This window comes from Taudactylus pleione, unplaced genomic scaffold (assembly GCF_031769625.1).
Source record: "Taudactylus pleione unplaced genomic scaffold, aTauple2 ptg000186l, whole genome shotgun sequence".
NCBI lineage: Eukaryota > Metazoa > Chordata > Amphibia > Anura > Myobatrachidae > Taudactylus > Taudactylus pleione.
Genome location: NW_028284588.1, coordinates 8326305 through 8343650, shown reverse-complemented (window position 1 = coordinate 8343650; position 17346 = coordinate 8326305). Strand labels below are relative to the sequence as shown.

General features: G+C 41.9%; 1 protein-coding gene across 1 annotated transcript in view; it reads left to right on the top strand.

Moving 5' to 3' along the window:
• Positions 1-17346, top strand: part of LOC148519646 (dynein axonemal heavy chain 5-like) — a 449515-nt gene that overhangs the window by 290509 nt on the left and 141660 nt on the right. The window contains exons 56-58 of the mRNA XM_088476296.1: positions 11029-11693; positions 12223-12503; positions 13537-13752. Of these exons, the coding sequence (XP_088332422.1) occupies positions 11029-11693; positions 12223-12503; positions 13537-13752 (1162 nt within the window). The remainder of the gene's footprint in view (positions 1-11028; positions 11694-12222; positions 12504-13536; positions 13753-17346) is intronic.

Below are 17346 nucleotides of genomic sequence, written 5' to 3'. Positions count from 1 at the left end.
GGTCCCTGATACTCCTGCTAATCCTAACTGCATATCTTACATTATCCCATTTGAAAATTTCTTGGCTCAAGCCATCCTACCTCCCACCATTCATTTGTTCCTCTACTATGTATCCCCTTTTGGGGAAAGCTCTTCAGAGGTCCGCTGCAGCAAAGCTGGACTGGTTTGCCTTCTCTACTTCTAATACTCAGGGGGTAAACCTCAGGGCCTGCTGGTCTTGCTTTCTTCCCTGACTGCCTCTGACCTGAGTGGATCATTGCCACCTAAAGACATTTTACAACAAGTGTTGGATGTTTTGAGCGCCTGCGAGAAGCGTGTTACTGACAAAAGTGCAGTCAGACCTATCCCTTATCTGACATGATTTCCAAAAATTGGGAGAGCGAGTGGGATAGTAAGAAACCTGTATCCCTTCTTTTTAAGAAGTGCAGTCCCCTATGAAAGCTCAATTTGGGGATTTACTGTATAGTCCAATATAGTGGCTGTCCGAAGGAAACTTATCATATTTGGAAAGACATCTACTTCGCAACAATGTGAGATTTTATTTTACCAGAAAAAGGTCATACTCAAGAATTTCTGGAAAAGTGGCTAATTGAAATGTATGGCTTATTGAAACTTGATGCATCATTTTGCAGTAGAAAGGGAGCAACTGTCCCCTACCAGGGCTCTTGCCCCCTGGGGCTTCTCACCACACCTTTTATTGCTAGATTGCTTCATTACAAATATAGGGACATTATCCTTAGACTGTCAAACACCAAAAGCGTGCTTGAAAGACATAATCACTGGATCTCTGTGTACAATTTAACCGATTTAAAGGCATCTTCAGGATCTTCAATTATCTTAGACTATGGTTTTCCTGTCCAGATTGCAAGTCCTCACTGATTGGGACTCTTAATTCTTAAACTCCTTGAGAAGCCTTGGTTGGTGCCCCTTGTGGATCAGCTTCCATGGTAGCATGTATATCAAGCTGTTTATTACTAACCTAGCTTTAATTGGTTAGTAGCCAGCTGTCCAGGTGTGGGCATGAACGCAAATCTGGCAAATTCCATTGTGGCTGTGATCCGTATGCAGCATTTGTACAAAAATTTGCAAATGTCGCAGCCTCCAGGATTTGTATTGAGATGCCCACAATGATATTTTTCATGGTCCCACAAATACCATTGTGCTTGCGTCTGAGCAGACTGCATTAAATCCTCTACTTCATTTCAGGTAAATATTAAATAGGAACATTTACTTTTTACCCCAGAGAAAAATCTTGATTAATTTTAAAAAGTAGTGTTCATTCTGTGCATTAAACTTGCAATTCAAAGGTACTTTCATGTTGATACTTGGTAGACTCCAGAGAGGAATAAAGGGATACAGAAGAACATCACTGAAAATAAGATGAATTTAAATAATGCTGATTCAGAGGACTGTAACCTCTATAGTAGCAGGTTGTGCTTTCATGTTCAGTATTTTCATAGAGCCTTCATCGTGTATTAATAGGACACTAAATCAGTAAGAAGAATTTATGAAAATGTCAAACAGGTTTTGCTCTTGGAAAAACAACTCTCCAGATTTATTAATAAGGAAATTACCCCAGAAAGGGAGACAAATACGCCCCCTTTTTAAGCTTTGTGACTTTTAGAGGATGAATTAAGCCTAAGTGAAATGTTTGTTTCTTAACTGGTGAGTTAAAAAAAACGGTAATGGCAACTTTAGTCCATGCCCAGTAATGTGCTTTTAATTCTAGCTGTTCTCTTTTAGGCTTCCTGTAGCATATTACGCTTTTTTTGGGGTACAGACTGAGGCCCTGATTCAGAGCCGGACACTCTGACAGAGCGCTTCTCTGAATCAGGGTCGTCCCTCTTACTTTTTGGAGCGGCCATAGCTGTGGGTGACCACCCACAGCTATAGCGAGTGGCCAAAATGATGGTCGCGACCATAGGGCTTGCGACGAGACCCTTGTGGTAGGGTCTCATCTGCCGCAAGCCCTGGAGTGCTTTTGGCTCTATCAGAGCCAAAAGCACTCCCACTGCCATCACTAGTGATGTCAGTGGGGCCGGCCCCAGACGTTAGGCGTTCCCATGGGACCGCCTCCGTCTCGGCAGCCACGTCCCCGGCACGCCCACCAAAGGGGGCGTGCTGTCAATCACCATCGAGAGCACCCTTTGGTGCGAGACCCACCATCGTTATTCGGGTCTCGCGCATGTGCACAACGGAGCCGCCTCTGTGGTGCGCATGCGCACTTGGGCAACATCGACCCGCTTGCGAGCGCTCAGCGCTCGCGAGTGGGTCTGAATCAGGCCCTGATTTCTAAAAAAAAAGCAGTCCTTTTCGTGTGAATGCTGCCATTTGCGGCATTCACACATCCGCGTTTTCACCTGTTTTGCAAATGAATAGGGCGAAAAGCGGGAGAGCGTGCATTGTGAAAGTACGCATTAATTTTGCCTCAAAACAAGCGAATGAGGTGAAAATATTGTGCTTTTCGCCTCTAATTGAATCCGGCCCTAAATGCTGAATAGACCAGCCTTGGTCATGTATCGCTTTGTTTTTTGTCAAACCAAGTTTTCAAATAAAGAATACATTGTAGAAAAACAAGAGATTGCTGCAAAATTATTATAACTTTGTCGTAATATGACAGTGTTAGTGTACTGAGACAGCAGGGTATTTGAGGACGACCCTCCATATTTGGCATTAGAATGCCTTAAGTATTTAAGAGATATGTAAAATTGCTATATAATATACATACGCTCTGAGGGATACAAATCATAGTACACTTTAAGGTAAAGGAAACAATTTTCAATGTACAGTTTAAACAGAATTTATAAGTTTGTGGAAAAAAAGGGGGTAAGGGGGGGATAAAGAGACGTAGACAGAAACATGGCGAGGTCATGTATCTCTTTAATGATTTAGGGGCATATTTATCATAATCTGCATCTCAGATGCAGATGGGATGTGATAAATTTGCCCCAAATCACAATGCGATATAGAAATACATTGCAAGGATGTATCAGGTAACGCATGCAGGGACAGAGCACTTCTGTGCTACCTGCTACCCACCCGGGGATTCTCCCCCTGCCATCCCCTCCTCTCACCTGCTAAGCTAACACTTACCTGCATGGTGATCCGGTGAGCTCCTTTGTGAGTCTGGTCAGCTGATCACCGGGCTCTTGCTTTGTAACCCTTCCCTCCCCGGTCAGCTGCTCTGTGCTGTAAACAGAGATGCTGGCATCTGAGTTTACTGCAAGGAGCAGCTGATTGGGGTCATGGGGTCACAGAGCAAGAGCCTGGAGATCAGCTGGCCGGAGTCACCGAGGAGCTCATCGGTACCATGGATGCAGATAAGTGTTTCTTTTCCTACATTTTTATTTTTAACAGTGATCAGCTAGTGGTTTATTTAGTCACCCAAGGCTGATCACAGACGCCTGTTCCTGACTCTGCTTTTCCTCTCAGAGCAGAGCAGTAGTCGTTGAAACAGGGGGAAAGCCCTAATAATGCTATCTCCAGGTGGCGTTATTATCGCAGGGCTCCCCCATTATTTTTTTATCAATTTATTTTAGTTAATCTTAAACAGATTGCATTTCCCATTACAAGTATGGAAAATGCAATCTGCATACTAGAATATTGCAATTTAAAGGGCTTGGAGTAGTTTTTCATGAAAACTGCTCCAAAAGCCCTTTAATATATTTAAATGATACTAAAATTATGTAAAAACATCAGTTTTCACATTATTTTAGTAAAAATATTGTGCTTGCCTTTAGGGGACTAGGGGTTCTTAGGGCCTGGTTTATCCAGGATCCATAAGTGGGTTCAGCATGATATTAAATGTACACCGGATGTTGCTAATTAGCACATCAATTGTTGAGTAACACGTACAGATTGTAAAGCTGGGTAAATACTGGAGCAATATCTGCCTGATATGTAGATTACGGATGAATCAGAACAACATATCGGTCGAATCGTTCAGTGTGTACGGCCAATCTGCGTGCTCCCGTGGTCAACAGCTATATCTTCCGGTCGGTGAGCTGCACGGACAACCAAACGATATCGCATGCTGGCCATGCAAGGTAGGAACGAGGGATCGTTCCGTCCTTCATTACATCGGATACGATATGTCAGCCGCCATATCGTCTGGGTACAAAACGCTCCAGTGTGTACCCAGCTTAAGGGATTTCCAGAGGTGTGTTTTGTGCTTAGGTGTAGTGGAGTCCCTCCTGGAGTTCAAATTTGCTTTAGTATTATAAATGTTGTGAATAACATAATTAAGAATTGCTAAACATTTGTTTCTGTTAAATTGTAAAAATAAATGTGTATAAGCAATGTAAATATAAGTTAAAGCTAGTATGATATGGCACTATAACTTTAACAAAAAAAAAGAAATAGAAATATGCATATTGTAAACTATACATATTAGTTAGAAAAGGGAAACCTTCCCATGTTTTGATTAATGGATATCTGACAATTCAATGCAATATACAGTCAGGTCCATAAATATTGGGACATTGACAGAATTTTCAGATTTTGGCCTCTATTCACCACCACAATGGTTTTGAAATGAAACAAACAAGATGTGCTTTAACTGCAGACTTTCAGATTTAATTTGAGGGTAATTACATCCAAATCGGGTGAACGGTGTAGGAATTACAACAGTTTCAATATGTGCCTCCCACTTTTTAAGGGGCCTAAAGTAATGGGACTATCAACTCAAAAGCTATTTCATGAACAGGTGTGGGCTATTCCCTCGTTATTTCATTATCAATTAAGCAGGTAAAAGGTCTGGAGTTGATTCTAGGTGTGAAATTTACATTTGGAATCAGTTGCTGTCGACTCTCAATATGAGATCCAAAGAGCTGTCACTATCAGTGAAGCAAGCCATCATTAGGCTGAAAAATCAAAACAAACCCATCAGAGAGATAGCAAAAACATTAGGTGTGGCCAAATCAACTGTTTGGAACATTCTTAAAAAGAAAGAACGCACCGGAGAGCTCAGCAACACCAAAAGACCCGGAAGACCACGGAAAACAACTGTGGTGGATGACAAAAGAATTATTTCCCTGGTGAAGAAAAACCCCTTCACAACAGTTGGCCAAATCAAGAACACTCTCCAGGAGGTAGATGTATATGTGTCAAAGTCAACAATCAAGAGAAGACTTCACAAGAGTGAATATAGAGGGTTCAGCACAAGATGCAAACCACTGGTGAGCCACAAAAACAGGAAGACCAGATTAGAGTTTGCCAAACAACATCTAAAAAAGCCAATACAGTTCTGGAACAACATCCTATGGACAGATGAGACAAAGATCAACTTGTACCAGAGTGATGGGAAGAGAAGGAAAGGAACTGCTCATGATCCAAAACATACCACCTCATCAGTGAAGCATGGTGGTGGTAATGTCATGGTGTGTGCATGTATGGCTGCCAATGGAACTGGTTCCCTTGTATTTATTGATGATGTGACTGCTGACAAAAGCAGCAGAATGAATTCTGAAGTGTTTCGGGCAATATTATATGCTCATATGCAGTCAAATGCTTCAGAACTCATTGGACGGCGCTTCACAGTGCAGATGGACAATGACCCGAAGCATACTGTAAAAGCATCCAAAGAGTTTTTTAAGGGTAAAAAGTGCAATGTTATGCAATGGTCAAGTCAATCCCCTGACCTGAATCCGATTGAGCATGCATTTCACTTGATGAAGACAAAACTGAAGGGAAAATGCCCCAAGAACAAGCAGGAACTGAAGACATTTGCAGTAGAGGCCTGGCAGAGCATCACCAGGGATGAAACCCAGCGGGGGTGATGTCTATCCGTTCCAGACTTCAGGCTGTAATTGCCTGCAAAGGATTTGCAACAAAGTATTAAAAAGTGAAAGTTAGATTTAGGATTGTTTAGTTTGTCCCATTACTTTAGGCCCCTTAAAAAGTGGGAGGCACATATAGAAACCATTGTAATTCCTACACCGTTCACCTGATTTGGATGTAATTACCCTCAAATTAAATCTGAAAGTCTGCAGTTAAATCACATCTTGTTTGTTTCATTTGAAAGCCATTGTGGTGGTGAATAGAGGCCAAAATTTGAAAATTCTGTCAATGTCCCAATATTTATGGGCCTGACTGTACATGTTTATATATGTATATTGTACATATGTACATTTTTGTACTTGGGCACTTGCAAAACTAAAGGTGCATACACACACAACGATTTTTTTTAACTATTATCGTTAATGATATCGTTTATCGTTCAATCGTTGAAAAAATCGTTCGCTTTCTAAGTTAAAACGATGAACGATTATCGTTCATGCGCGTTCACGTTTGCAGTTTGTAGTTCAGTCAGACTGACCAACTCAACGATTTTCATTAAAGGAATATGCAAAAATCGTTTGTAGTTCAAAAAAATCGTTCATTACATTTAGTAAATGAACGATTTTAGTAAACGATTTTCGTTCATTTTTCCCTTGAAAAAATGAACGAAAATCGTTTACTAAAATCGTTCATTTACAAAATCGTTGTGTGTATATGCAAGTGATTTTACCACTTGCCAGGCTGGATTAAAAGGAAGTTTGTATATACATTTATTTGCAGTACCACGCTCACACAGACATAGCATATTTATAATACCAAAATGTAGTCTAAATACACATTTTTATTATGAATCTCTGAAAGGGTTCTTCGTTAAATCTACTAATTAAATCTATTTGCAGTCTGTGTTGTACAGACACCTTGCCTGCCTGCCTGCCTGCCCACATGCAGTATGGAGGTGAATGTATCAGAATAACTTTAAGGGACTAGGGGCCTGATTCAGAGCCGCTCGTTCGCTCCGAGCGATGTTCGCACAACTGCGCATGCCTATGGGTTGTAATACGCATGCGCGAACCAGTCATTGCGGTCGGAAATTGTGTGCTCGCAAAATAGCGAATGCCTGCTAATTTGAGTGACAGAATGAGGCGTTTGTGGGTGGTAACAGGGGAAGGTGCTTGAAAACGGGGAGTGGAGATCCGAACGCAGGCGTGCCAAACGGTCAAAACGTGCGTTTTAAGGGTGTGCATAATTAACAAAGCAGCGTCATCGACCATGTCACTTGGTTGTTTCTTAGCCTGAACTGTTCGCATGATTGCGGTAGGAAAATCCTACCACAAGCACTGCGAGCAGTTCAGATTCCTTTCGATGTACTCGATTAATCAAATAAATAGCGGAGATGATGTAGGATTTGAGCAGCCAGGGGGCGTCTTTACAAAATAGCGAGCGCATGTTTTGTGCGCTGGCTCAGACATAGAGGCGTCAACAGACCGCAGAGAGCGAGCGCTCAATTTAAATAGCCGGCCCCTTTTTCTGAACGAGCGAACGCAAATAGCGTCCGGCTCTGAATCGGGACCTAGATTCTATCTGCTCACAATATTCTGTCAGGATACATATAGATTTCACCTGTTGCGTGTTTAGATTGCCATGCATGGTGGTGTGAAAGGACAATCAGGCATTAGACCAGGGAGAATGAATCACAGTATTGTAGGTTTGAATGTACTATGTCCTACTGATTGATGCATTCTTAAAATGATTTCAGACCGGTGTAACTACCTGTAATCAGTTCTCAAATTGGATTGCCGCTTCTCGTATCTGTGCATCTCAATGTGCAGAAAGTGCAGTATCGATTATGTCCTGTCCCCACGGCCCACTGCAGTTTATCTTTCTAAATGTTCCAGTCATGCTGTGCCAGGGATGGAGACGCTTACATCTCAGGCATCACAAGTACTACTGCTACAAACATGAACATTGCAGGGCAATTCATTCACATTCAGGAGGAGGAAAGACAATTGTACATCTCACTAACAGGGTTCTAACTGTTCATATTCTGTCTCTAGAATCAATATGTGGAGAATACTAAAATTGATTTGGTGTTTCTTTTCCAATGTACTTATTCAGTTAATCTAAGAAACTGCCTTTATATGTTGTTACTGTGTATACAACTAGCCAATGTGCCCAGTCCTTACCTAATGCAATCATGTACATCATATTGCCATAGCTAATTATAAGTCACTTGTTATTAATGCAGTATGCTAATGGATGTATGCTAAGGTCACATTATGGCTTTATCAGGGCCATAACTAGGGTAGTGCGGCCGTTGCCATCGCACAGGGCACCACAGGTCAGGGGGCGCTGTTTGGGCCTGTCAGTTTTCTGTTTATTATCATTCTCACTTGTAGCTTCCTCTTATTTCATCCCCAGCATCTCCTGACCTCTCCTATATCTTCCCTGTCCCTTCCCCATGAGGCCATTCCCCTTTTTTGGGGGCTTTATGTCTCTTTGAAAAATGAGAGGGGCGCCAATGCTCTTTCTGGCACAGGGCACCAAAAAGTCTAGTTATTGCTCTGGGCTTTATAATAGGGTTACCACCTTTTCTTTTGCAGATTTCTAGACAAATGACGTGTGGTGAAGTCAATGGCTGGGGAGGCACTGGCTGATTAACAGCTTCCCCCACTTTATAAAAAAAAACACTGTAGGGTTCCCCTATTTAACAGTAACCAGCACCAGGCAGAACCAGCCAGGGGGATAATGCTATAGCAGGGGGTACACTTAGTGTTGGGTCCCCCTGCCATCACATTAATAACCCTTAAACTAGTCAGCCCAGTGCTGGAATTCCCCATAAAGTGGGGATACCAAAAACAACATGCTACATTGTAGTGCTGCCAGCACACATTTTTCCACACAATGCCTCCAGTTCACATTATGCCACAGAGGGGGTGGGGACATGCATTTTGGTGGTCGACCTAAATGGCCATGTCGACCTTCTGACTGTTTTTTTTAATGTCAACCCTATATTATGGTAATGACAATGGTTAAAATGTATGAGTCTTATTGGACTACTTACAGATTTCTCCTTAGTAAAAATAAATACATTGGTAAAGTTTTCAGAGCAAATAAATAAAATAAAATAATGTAGCAACTTACAAGTTGTAAAATAATTCCTCTAGTCTGCTACAGTATGATACTAATGTATTCTAAATGAGTATAATGTATATGTGAATATCAATAAGAATGGTGGTAGTTACAAACCCTCCTTTGAGATGGTACTGCCCTGCCTATTTGGTCCTCACAACCTATGTTCTATTTATTCCAATAAAGTTTAGTTAAAAATAAAATGTTTTTTAAAAAAACTTCAAGGACGTAGGAAGAGACTTGTGCTGAGTTCTGTTGGGTGCCCTGAGTTGCTTGTGACAGTTCACACTGAGGTTTACACTGATACCATTTCCATTTGGGGTGCTGTTCTGACTGGCTGCTAGAGGTGATACTGAGATTGATACCTTCAGTAAATTAAAATGAGTAAAAGTAAAAATGACATGCGCTCTTTAATGGGACAAGAAAGATGATCCATTTTAGCCACTCTGCCAACTGTACATAAAATTGCAAACACATTAAAACAAATGTTTTTTTCTTGCAATGCCACTATCTTTGCTGTAGTTATATCTCTTTCACCCTGTTGCTTTCCATAACACATTTGCATGGCAATCAGTCAGTCTCTAGCCATCATTCAAATAGCCATGTGCAAAGTATATGTCTTTATTATACTCGCTTGCAGATTCATACTCCCTGTTCCTCCAGGACAAAGTGCATATTGCACTTGACTCTGACATGCAGCTTGTGATAAGGACCTGGGAAAATGCGGACTTGGCAAAACTCAAGATAACAGTTTAGGAATGTATTTCATTCTTATCAGTTGGGTGACAGGAATTTCAAGAAACTTGGCATTCTGCAAACTAAAAAGTTTACCTTAAACCATTAATTATTAAGTATACAATAGGCCAGCATACATACCATGTAACATCATCCTAGTGGCCACCATACAATGTAAAGAACAACCCAGCAACTGCCATATAATAGTGAGATTATCCCAGTGAGTGTCATACAGTACAGAGAGCATCCTAGTGGCCATTATACAATATAGAGAACATCCCAGTGATCACCATACAATGCAGAGAGCATCCCAGTGACAGCCATATGATTTAGAGAACATCCCAATGTCAACCATTAAAGATACAATACAGAGAGCCACATATTGACCACCATATAATACAAAGAGCATTTTTGTGATTGTTACACACTATCACCTCCTCATCATTAATGAACCCTTCCTCAAAATCATTAACTCTTTTAAATTCATATTAACAATCCCTTATAATCATTAACACCACTCATAATAAATAATATTCATATTAATTTGCTCCCTCAGTCTCCTGAAAATACTGTAATGTGTTCAATGTGTACATCCCTGTAAATAAGTGCCCAGTCCCTGTAAATGTGTGTCCAGTATGTCACAGATAAATCACAGAAGATATCATGGTCATAGTGGAGCTCCTTTCTTAGTAATGTACACATCTTTCAGCTGCCTTTGGCCAAAAGTAGTAATACAGGAAATGTGTCAGCTCAGAAGACAGACAATCGTCATTCATTTCCTGCTTTTGCCCCAACTGCAATAATGCATGTAAGGGTCCTCCTTAGTGGAGGTAGGGGTTGTGCTCTGTAGCAATAGATTGCATGGCCCCTACCTTTAAAATTTTATTCAGGCAGATCAGGATTGGCCACGATGAGTGATCGGGGTGAAAAATCAACAAGTAAAAGAAAAAATTTGCATCAGGTGGCCCCATGCAGTCATCAGACCACCATGGAAATGTCCCTCAAAAGCCTGTGGCCAATCCACCCCTGGAATAGAGCCCGCTATGTGGAGTTGTATATGATATGCTGTCACTTTTAGCAACAGGCAAAAATAAATTGCTAATTTGCATCAAAAACATGTTTTCTACTTGATAAACCTGCATAGTGATACAATTATTTAAAACAAAACTTTGCTCTTCCGTGAACTAATTAATCCAGAACTGCGCAAAATCACTTAACTCACAAAAGTTATGTTGTGAGGCTTTAGATATCTACACAAATGTAGCTTGTTTGCCAACCCTGAAAATATGCTTTTTAGTGTTTAAATAGGCAGAGCCAATGATATTATGTTTTTTTCAGTGCTTTATGTTGTAATTAAAAGAAAATGATGTATCCAATTTATTGCAGAACATATGGTACAAATAACCTTCTGGATGATCTGAAGCTGTTATACCGCACAGCAGGCCAAAAAGGAAAAGGCATTACCTTCATATTTACGGACAATGAAATTAAGGATGAATCCTTCCTAGAGTATATGAATAATGTGCTGGCTTCTGGGGAAGTGTCCAACTTATTTGCAAGAGATGAGATTGATGAAATCACACAAGACTTAATTCCTGTCATGAAGAAAGAGTATCCAAGACGGGCGCCAACCGCTGAAAACCTTTACGATTACTTCCTCTCTCGTGTGCGCAGTAACTTGCACGTGGTGCTTTGCTTCTCTCCAGTTGGGGAAAAATTTAGAACCAGAGCGTTAAAGTTTCCTGGCCTTATTTCTGGATGTACAATGGACTGGTTCCAGCGTTGGCCACGAGATGCTTTGGTTGCTGTGGCCCATCACTTTTTAGCTTCTTATAAAATAGAATGCACAGAGGAGGTAAAGCGGAGTGTGGTGAACACAATGGGAACATTCCAAGACATTGTGGCAGAAAAGTGTGTTGAATACTTTGAGAGATACAGACGCCAGACATATGTCACTCCAAAGTCATATCTGTCCTTCATTGGCGGCTACAAAGCAATATATGGAGAAAAATTTGAAAATGTTGCCAATCTGTCCAACCGCATGAAAACAGGTACATTTCCTTTTATCTTTATTTGTTTCAGGCATCAACAAAAAACTTCAATTGTAGCATTTAATGCTTAATATATTTACTCAACCTTTGGAGTACATTTACATATCCCATTAGTTCCTTTGGAGGTGTAAGCTTAGTCTGATAAATTTGGAAATTTGATTAATTTATTAATTAATTTATTTAATTGGTTCCAAATGTTTCAGAGGGCTATACAGTATACAGAATTGATTTACTTAATAGATTAGCATGCACCTAGAACCTGAAACTGCAATAGGTGCCCAGAGATGGGGGCCATGAATGAATTCTTTGTGTGATTGGCAATTCCAGTTTTTCAGCGTCATCTAACACATGGTTAAAAACCAATGCTTTGGGAGAATTGTCAGTGTGATTATCACATGGGGTAGAATAGAAATACTGGTGTCCACTAAACTATAATATCTATATTAGTGTAGCCTACATTGGGGATTGTGATGTGCATACATTTCAGTTTTTTGTGTTTTATTCAGTGCTTTAATTATCTTTTCCCCAGGTCTTGCAAAATTGATGGAAGCTGAAGTGTCTGTCAGTCAGTTGTCAAAAGAGCTAGCAGTTAAAGAGAAAGACCTTGCTGTAGCTTCAAAGAAGGCAGATGAGGTTTTGCAGGAAGTAACTCTGAAAGCACAAGCTGCTGAGAAAGTAAAGATGCAGGTGCAAAAGGTGAAAGACAAAGCACAGGCCATTGTTGATGAAATCGCTATCTCTAAAGCCTCAGCAGAAGAGAAGCTAGAGGTGGCCCGACCAGCCCTGGAGGAGGCAGAGGCAGCTCTGCAGGTGAAGATCATTTGTTTCCCTCTACAATTGTTCAGACTGTAGTACTCTTGCATACATGTGTGAGTATGTGTGTGCGTGTGTGTTAATTCATAATTTGCCTGGAAGTCTATACTTCATAATAACTCTGAGCAAGGAGCAACCATGCCTAATCATGTCCAATAGTCCGATCGGTGGTGGCCAATAGTGATCTGGTTGGACCTGGGGCGTGGTCTGGATAGATTGGTGGCATGATTTACATTGTCCCAGTTTTTCCATTGATATGCTGTGTGCAAAATCACACACACAAAAACACACATACACACACCTCTACTAATGTTATATTATTTTCACAGGGTCTGATTCAGACCCGCTCGCAAATGCGTTTGCTCGTAGCTGGTCGATGTTCACATTCTGCTCATACGTGCGCGAACCAGTGCTATAAATTGGGAACCTTTCGCTCGCTGTGCATAGACAGCCCAGCAGAGTGAGCGACAGGAGAAGCCATTTGTGGGTGGTGACGGGCTGGCCACTATAAACGGGGGAGTGGAGATGCGGACGCTGGCGTGCCTGAGCGTCTTAACGCCATTTCAGAGACGTGCATAATTAAGAGACAGCGTCATTGTTCACGTCACCTGGCAGATTTTTACACTGAAGTGATCGCAGTGCTTGAGGTAGGGTATAGTCAACCACAAGCACTGCGTATGGGTCCGATGGTACCCGATGTACCGATGGTTGCAAACACTTCTTGGAGATGACGTGCGCAAATGGGAGTCATAAAACAGGCTGGTGGGTGTCTACATACACAGGGCGATCACACGCCAAGACATAGTGGCCGTGCTTATGTCTTGCCATACGATCGCCTGCCATGCCGTCACTTAGCCGAATTTGCATATGCTGTGTGCAAGCGTACGCATCTAGCGGGCGGGTCTGAATCAGGTCCACAGTCCCAACTACAATTGAGAAATGTATCTCTATGTCCCTTGTAGCAGCTTATTGGATTTTGTGGCAGATATAAATTTGTTTTATAGAAACAGCCTCTCATAATGTCTTCCAGACTATCAAGCCTGCTGACATATCAACTGTACGGAAACTGGGTAGACCTCCTCATTTAATTATGAGAATCATGGACTGTGTGTTGCTGCTTTTCCAAAGAAAGATTGATATAGTGACAGCTGATCCTGAGCGACCATGTGTGAAACCGTCCTGGGCAGAAGCCCTGAAATTGATGAATAATGCAGGATTTCTTAACTCATTGCTGGAATTTAGAAAGGTAAGCAAATTAAACCTTTAAGGTATGAAATGGCACAGGTATTCACATATTCACAAGTGGTTCACCCTCAGTCTACGCTGGTTCTGCAAATTGATACATAAATGTTCACATACAGCTGAATACCTCGAAATAGTATTGTTACCCCCTGCCCTCCTTCAATTCACTCAGTATGCTTTGTATATGTCATTACAGTATTTTGTTATATGTTTTGGTATTTGAAGGGAACAATGTTCATATTCTTATCCTCTGTATGTGTATTTGCTTCTGTTTTACCATTAGTAGCAAAAAAAGTTAAGTAAAGTGAAATAAAATGTAATTTATCCAGAGAGCAGCATTGTATCTAAGTGCTTTGAAGTAAAATGATACTGCTTTATTATATAAATGAATGGTTAATAAGCACATTTGGATGCCAGAATAAAAAAGGGACTTTAGTAAAAATTAAATAATCTATTTTATGTGTCATCATATCTGGCGGTCCCAGATGGTGTAATCTATGGTCTGTGTAAAATGGCTGGGGTCCCTTTTCTAATTTCTGCATTAGGGGCCCCTTCCACAGCCTTGGTTCATCACTAGTCACCTATAGCTATCTGTCCAAGATATTCTTACATCTTTAGCACATCTATTATTGTTTACTAATATTTTATATAATATAATTGCCATTTCTAGTTTAATGATTAGTGACACATGAAATACGGGTTGATAGCTGAAGAGAAATACGTATCACAACTAGGAAAAGCCAGCAGAGCCGTCAGCCATCCCAGGAATAATCTATGACATGTGGTAGCATTAATATGTAACTGTGGTTTCTCTGGCTGCATTGTTATGCGTTGTTTCCTCTGCATGGTATCTCATTTATTCTGCACTAATGACTATTTGTTGTTGCACTGTAGTCGTGGTTCTATAATGCTGAACAGCACTTTACGTAGGAGAGGAATCCCGTAATTAAACTATCAGGTTTCTCCAGCTTTCATCCAGGCCCCTGTAACTTGTCATAGAATACAAGTAACAAGTAAGTGGCTGGAAAAGCGCTAGTGTTCAAAGCGCCCATCTCTCACCACATTGAAAATGGAAAGGAAAGTAATATTATAATATATTGTAAATAAAGAATCCTATGCACATACACACAGTATACACACAGTAATCTACACAAGGTGGCTAACTTCATCTTCTACTGGAACATATCCGTATACAATGAGCTCCATTCATCTTCATTCCATGTAACTTATTTGGCTATATGAAGAATGCAGAATAGACTTGTATGACTTGTATGTGTCAATAAAACTGGAATAATGCTTAAAAACCCATTAAATTCTGACTACATAAAACTCCCAAATTTTGTGCAACTCAGAACCTTGGATGCAATTAAGGCAAAAAGCTGTATTCAAATGGCTTACTTTGTCTTACTCATATATGAAGTTTTAAAATGTTGCTTTTGAATCATTCCACATCATTACTCTATGATCAGCACCTCTAAACAGTGGCGTCACAAGGGGGGTGCGGGCCACACCCGGCTGTCACTCGCCGAGGGGTGACACCAAGGTGCAGACTCTCCCTCACTAAGAGGAGCCAGGTGCTGCACTGTAGTATTAGGTGCAGCACTCGGCTCCTGACACTGTGAGGGAGCCGGCACTGCACACAGGGCAGTCCGCACCTGCTGCACCCCCCCGGTAAAATGCACGGGAGTCGGGACTACGGAGTTCGGGCTGCAAGGACATGCTCCCTTCCCGAGTGGCAACACCCATATTCACGAGGCCACACTCCTTTTCATCGACGAGCGGCTAAGCCACGTGCACAGCATCCCTACCTGAACCAGGTGACACTGCGGGGAGGGACGCCACTGCCTCTAAGCACCCACATTCCCTCTCTTCCAGTTCACCATCCTGGCTATACCCACGCCCAGGGCAATAGAGAGCCTGGCCAGGCCGCTATACCTTTATTTCAGGCGTGACTACACCCCCCTAAAAAAAAAACTGTTATTGAAAGCTCCATGGGAGGAGGGTGCCTTGTGTCCCTTAGCTAGGGGCAGTTTGGGGCGATCAGAACGGCAGCAGTCTCCCTGTATGCAACCCATCCCAGCACACAGCAGCGTGTGATAGGCTGAGAGGACACAGGTTGCTGTACTACAACTGACATGCAAAGAAAAGGGGGGGGGAGGAATTTATACTGCTCCCCCCTCTCATTGCTCTATCCCCCTCTTTCTGCCCTACCGTCCTTTGTGTTCCCTCTCAGCTTCTCTGTTCTCACTTTTTGTGTCTGGCCTGAGTCCCTGTGTCCTCGCCACCTCTCTGTGTAGTGATTGCAGTGGGACGGGTCCAGTGACGTCACTGGGAGCCCAGGCTGCTTGGGGCAGGAAGAGGGAAGACTGACTGCTTGCTGCTGCATCAGCGGCTGTATGGCTCCCTTTCCCAGTGCAATGTGCATGGTGCTGTCTGTTACGGTGGGTAGTTAGACACCGGTTCATTGAGTGCGGATTCACTGCCTACTGTACTCCTCCCTGCCACAGGCCACAACTTCCTTTTACTAGTCAAAGTGAATTGCTCTACTCTTCCTCCTTACTCCACCCTTCATTTTGGTTGCATCATTGTATTAACTTAAGAGGCGAGTGGATGAAGGTGTTATGTTACGTTTAGATGAAATTGAGATCTTTACAGTTAAAGATAAGTTTCACACGAATTAGACATAGCACTGCTATCCACAAAATATATCAGTAAACAGACTACCAACATATATATATATATATATATATATTATATATATATACAATTTTGTAGTAATCTGCTGACAAGGAATGACTCTTCATTCACACAAGTTGGCTCAGTCAGATGGCTTCTTTACTCAAATGTTATAACAGCACAATCATATACATGAGATGGCTTCCTGACACTAGTTATGCCCCCCAGCCCTAGCTACCGTGTGGCTACTAGTCAGCCTGACTAGCTATCGTCCAGCTGCTAGTAAAACTCAACTGCCCTGCCCTGTTGTTAATCACACTCCAAAGCTATCACACCCATGTAGTGCAGCTGTGCATAAAACCTTTCCAGTAGGAAACAGTAGGATCCTTAATTCTGTTCGCCCCTTGTCCTAGGGAGCGAGTCCTGTTCTGGACCTCAGAACGACCCTCTTTGCCACATTCCCTTCCTCATAGTTTTGCCATACTTGGAAAAGCGGACTCTTTATCTTGAAAAGATTTCCCTTTTCCCAGCTCCCCTTGTCTTAGCTTCACCAACTCTGGTGAATTGGCTGCCCTGGGAAGCGCAAATTTCCATGACAGGGCTTCAGCATTACTATGGAGAGCGCCAGCTCTGTCACAGTGCAAAGCTGAAATAAGTGCAGTTGCGCTGCAGCTAAAGTTTTGGACGAGGTCCTGTATCAGATATAGTTTTGATTTTCCTGTCACCTCCCTCCTGTGGTCTGTTGAGGTGGGGGAAGGACAGGGAAGGAAGGGGGTAACAAAAATGAGAATAAGCAACATTGCAGTAATGTCTAAGGTCAAGAGCTGTGACATTATGGAGTGGGCATAATGAGTGGTCTGAAGATACATGTAAAATTGTGCGGAATGTGAGCATTAGCATTGAGGGCACTGAAAGGAAGGGC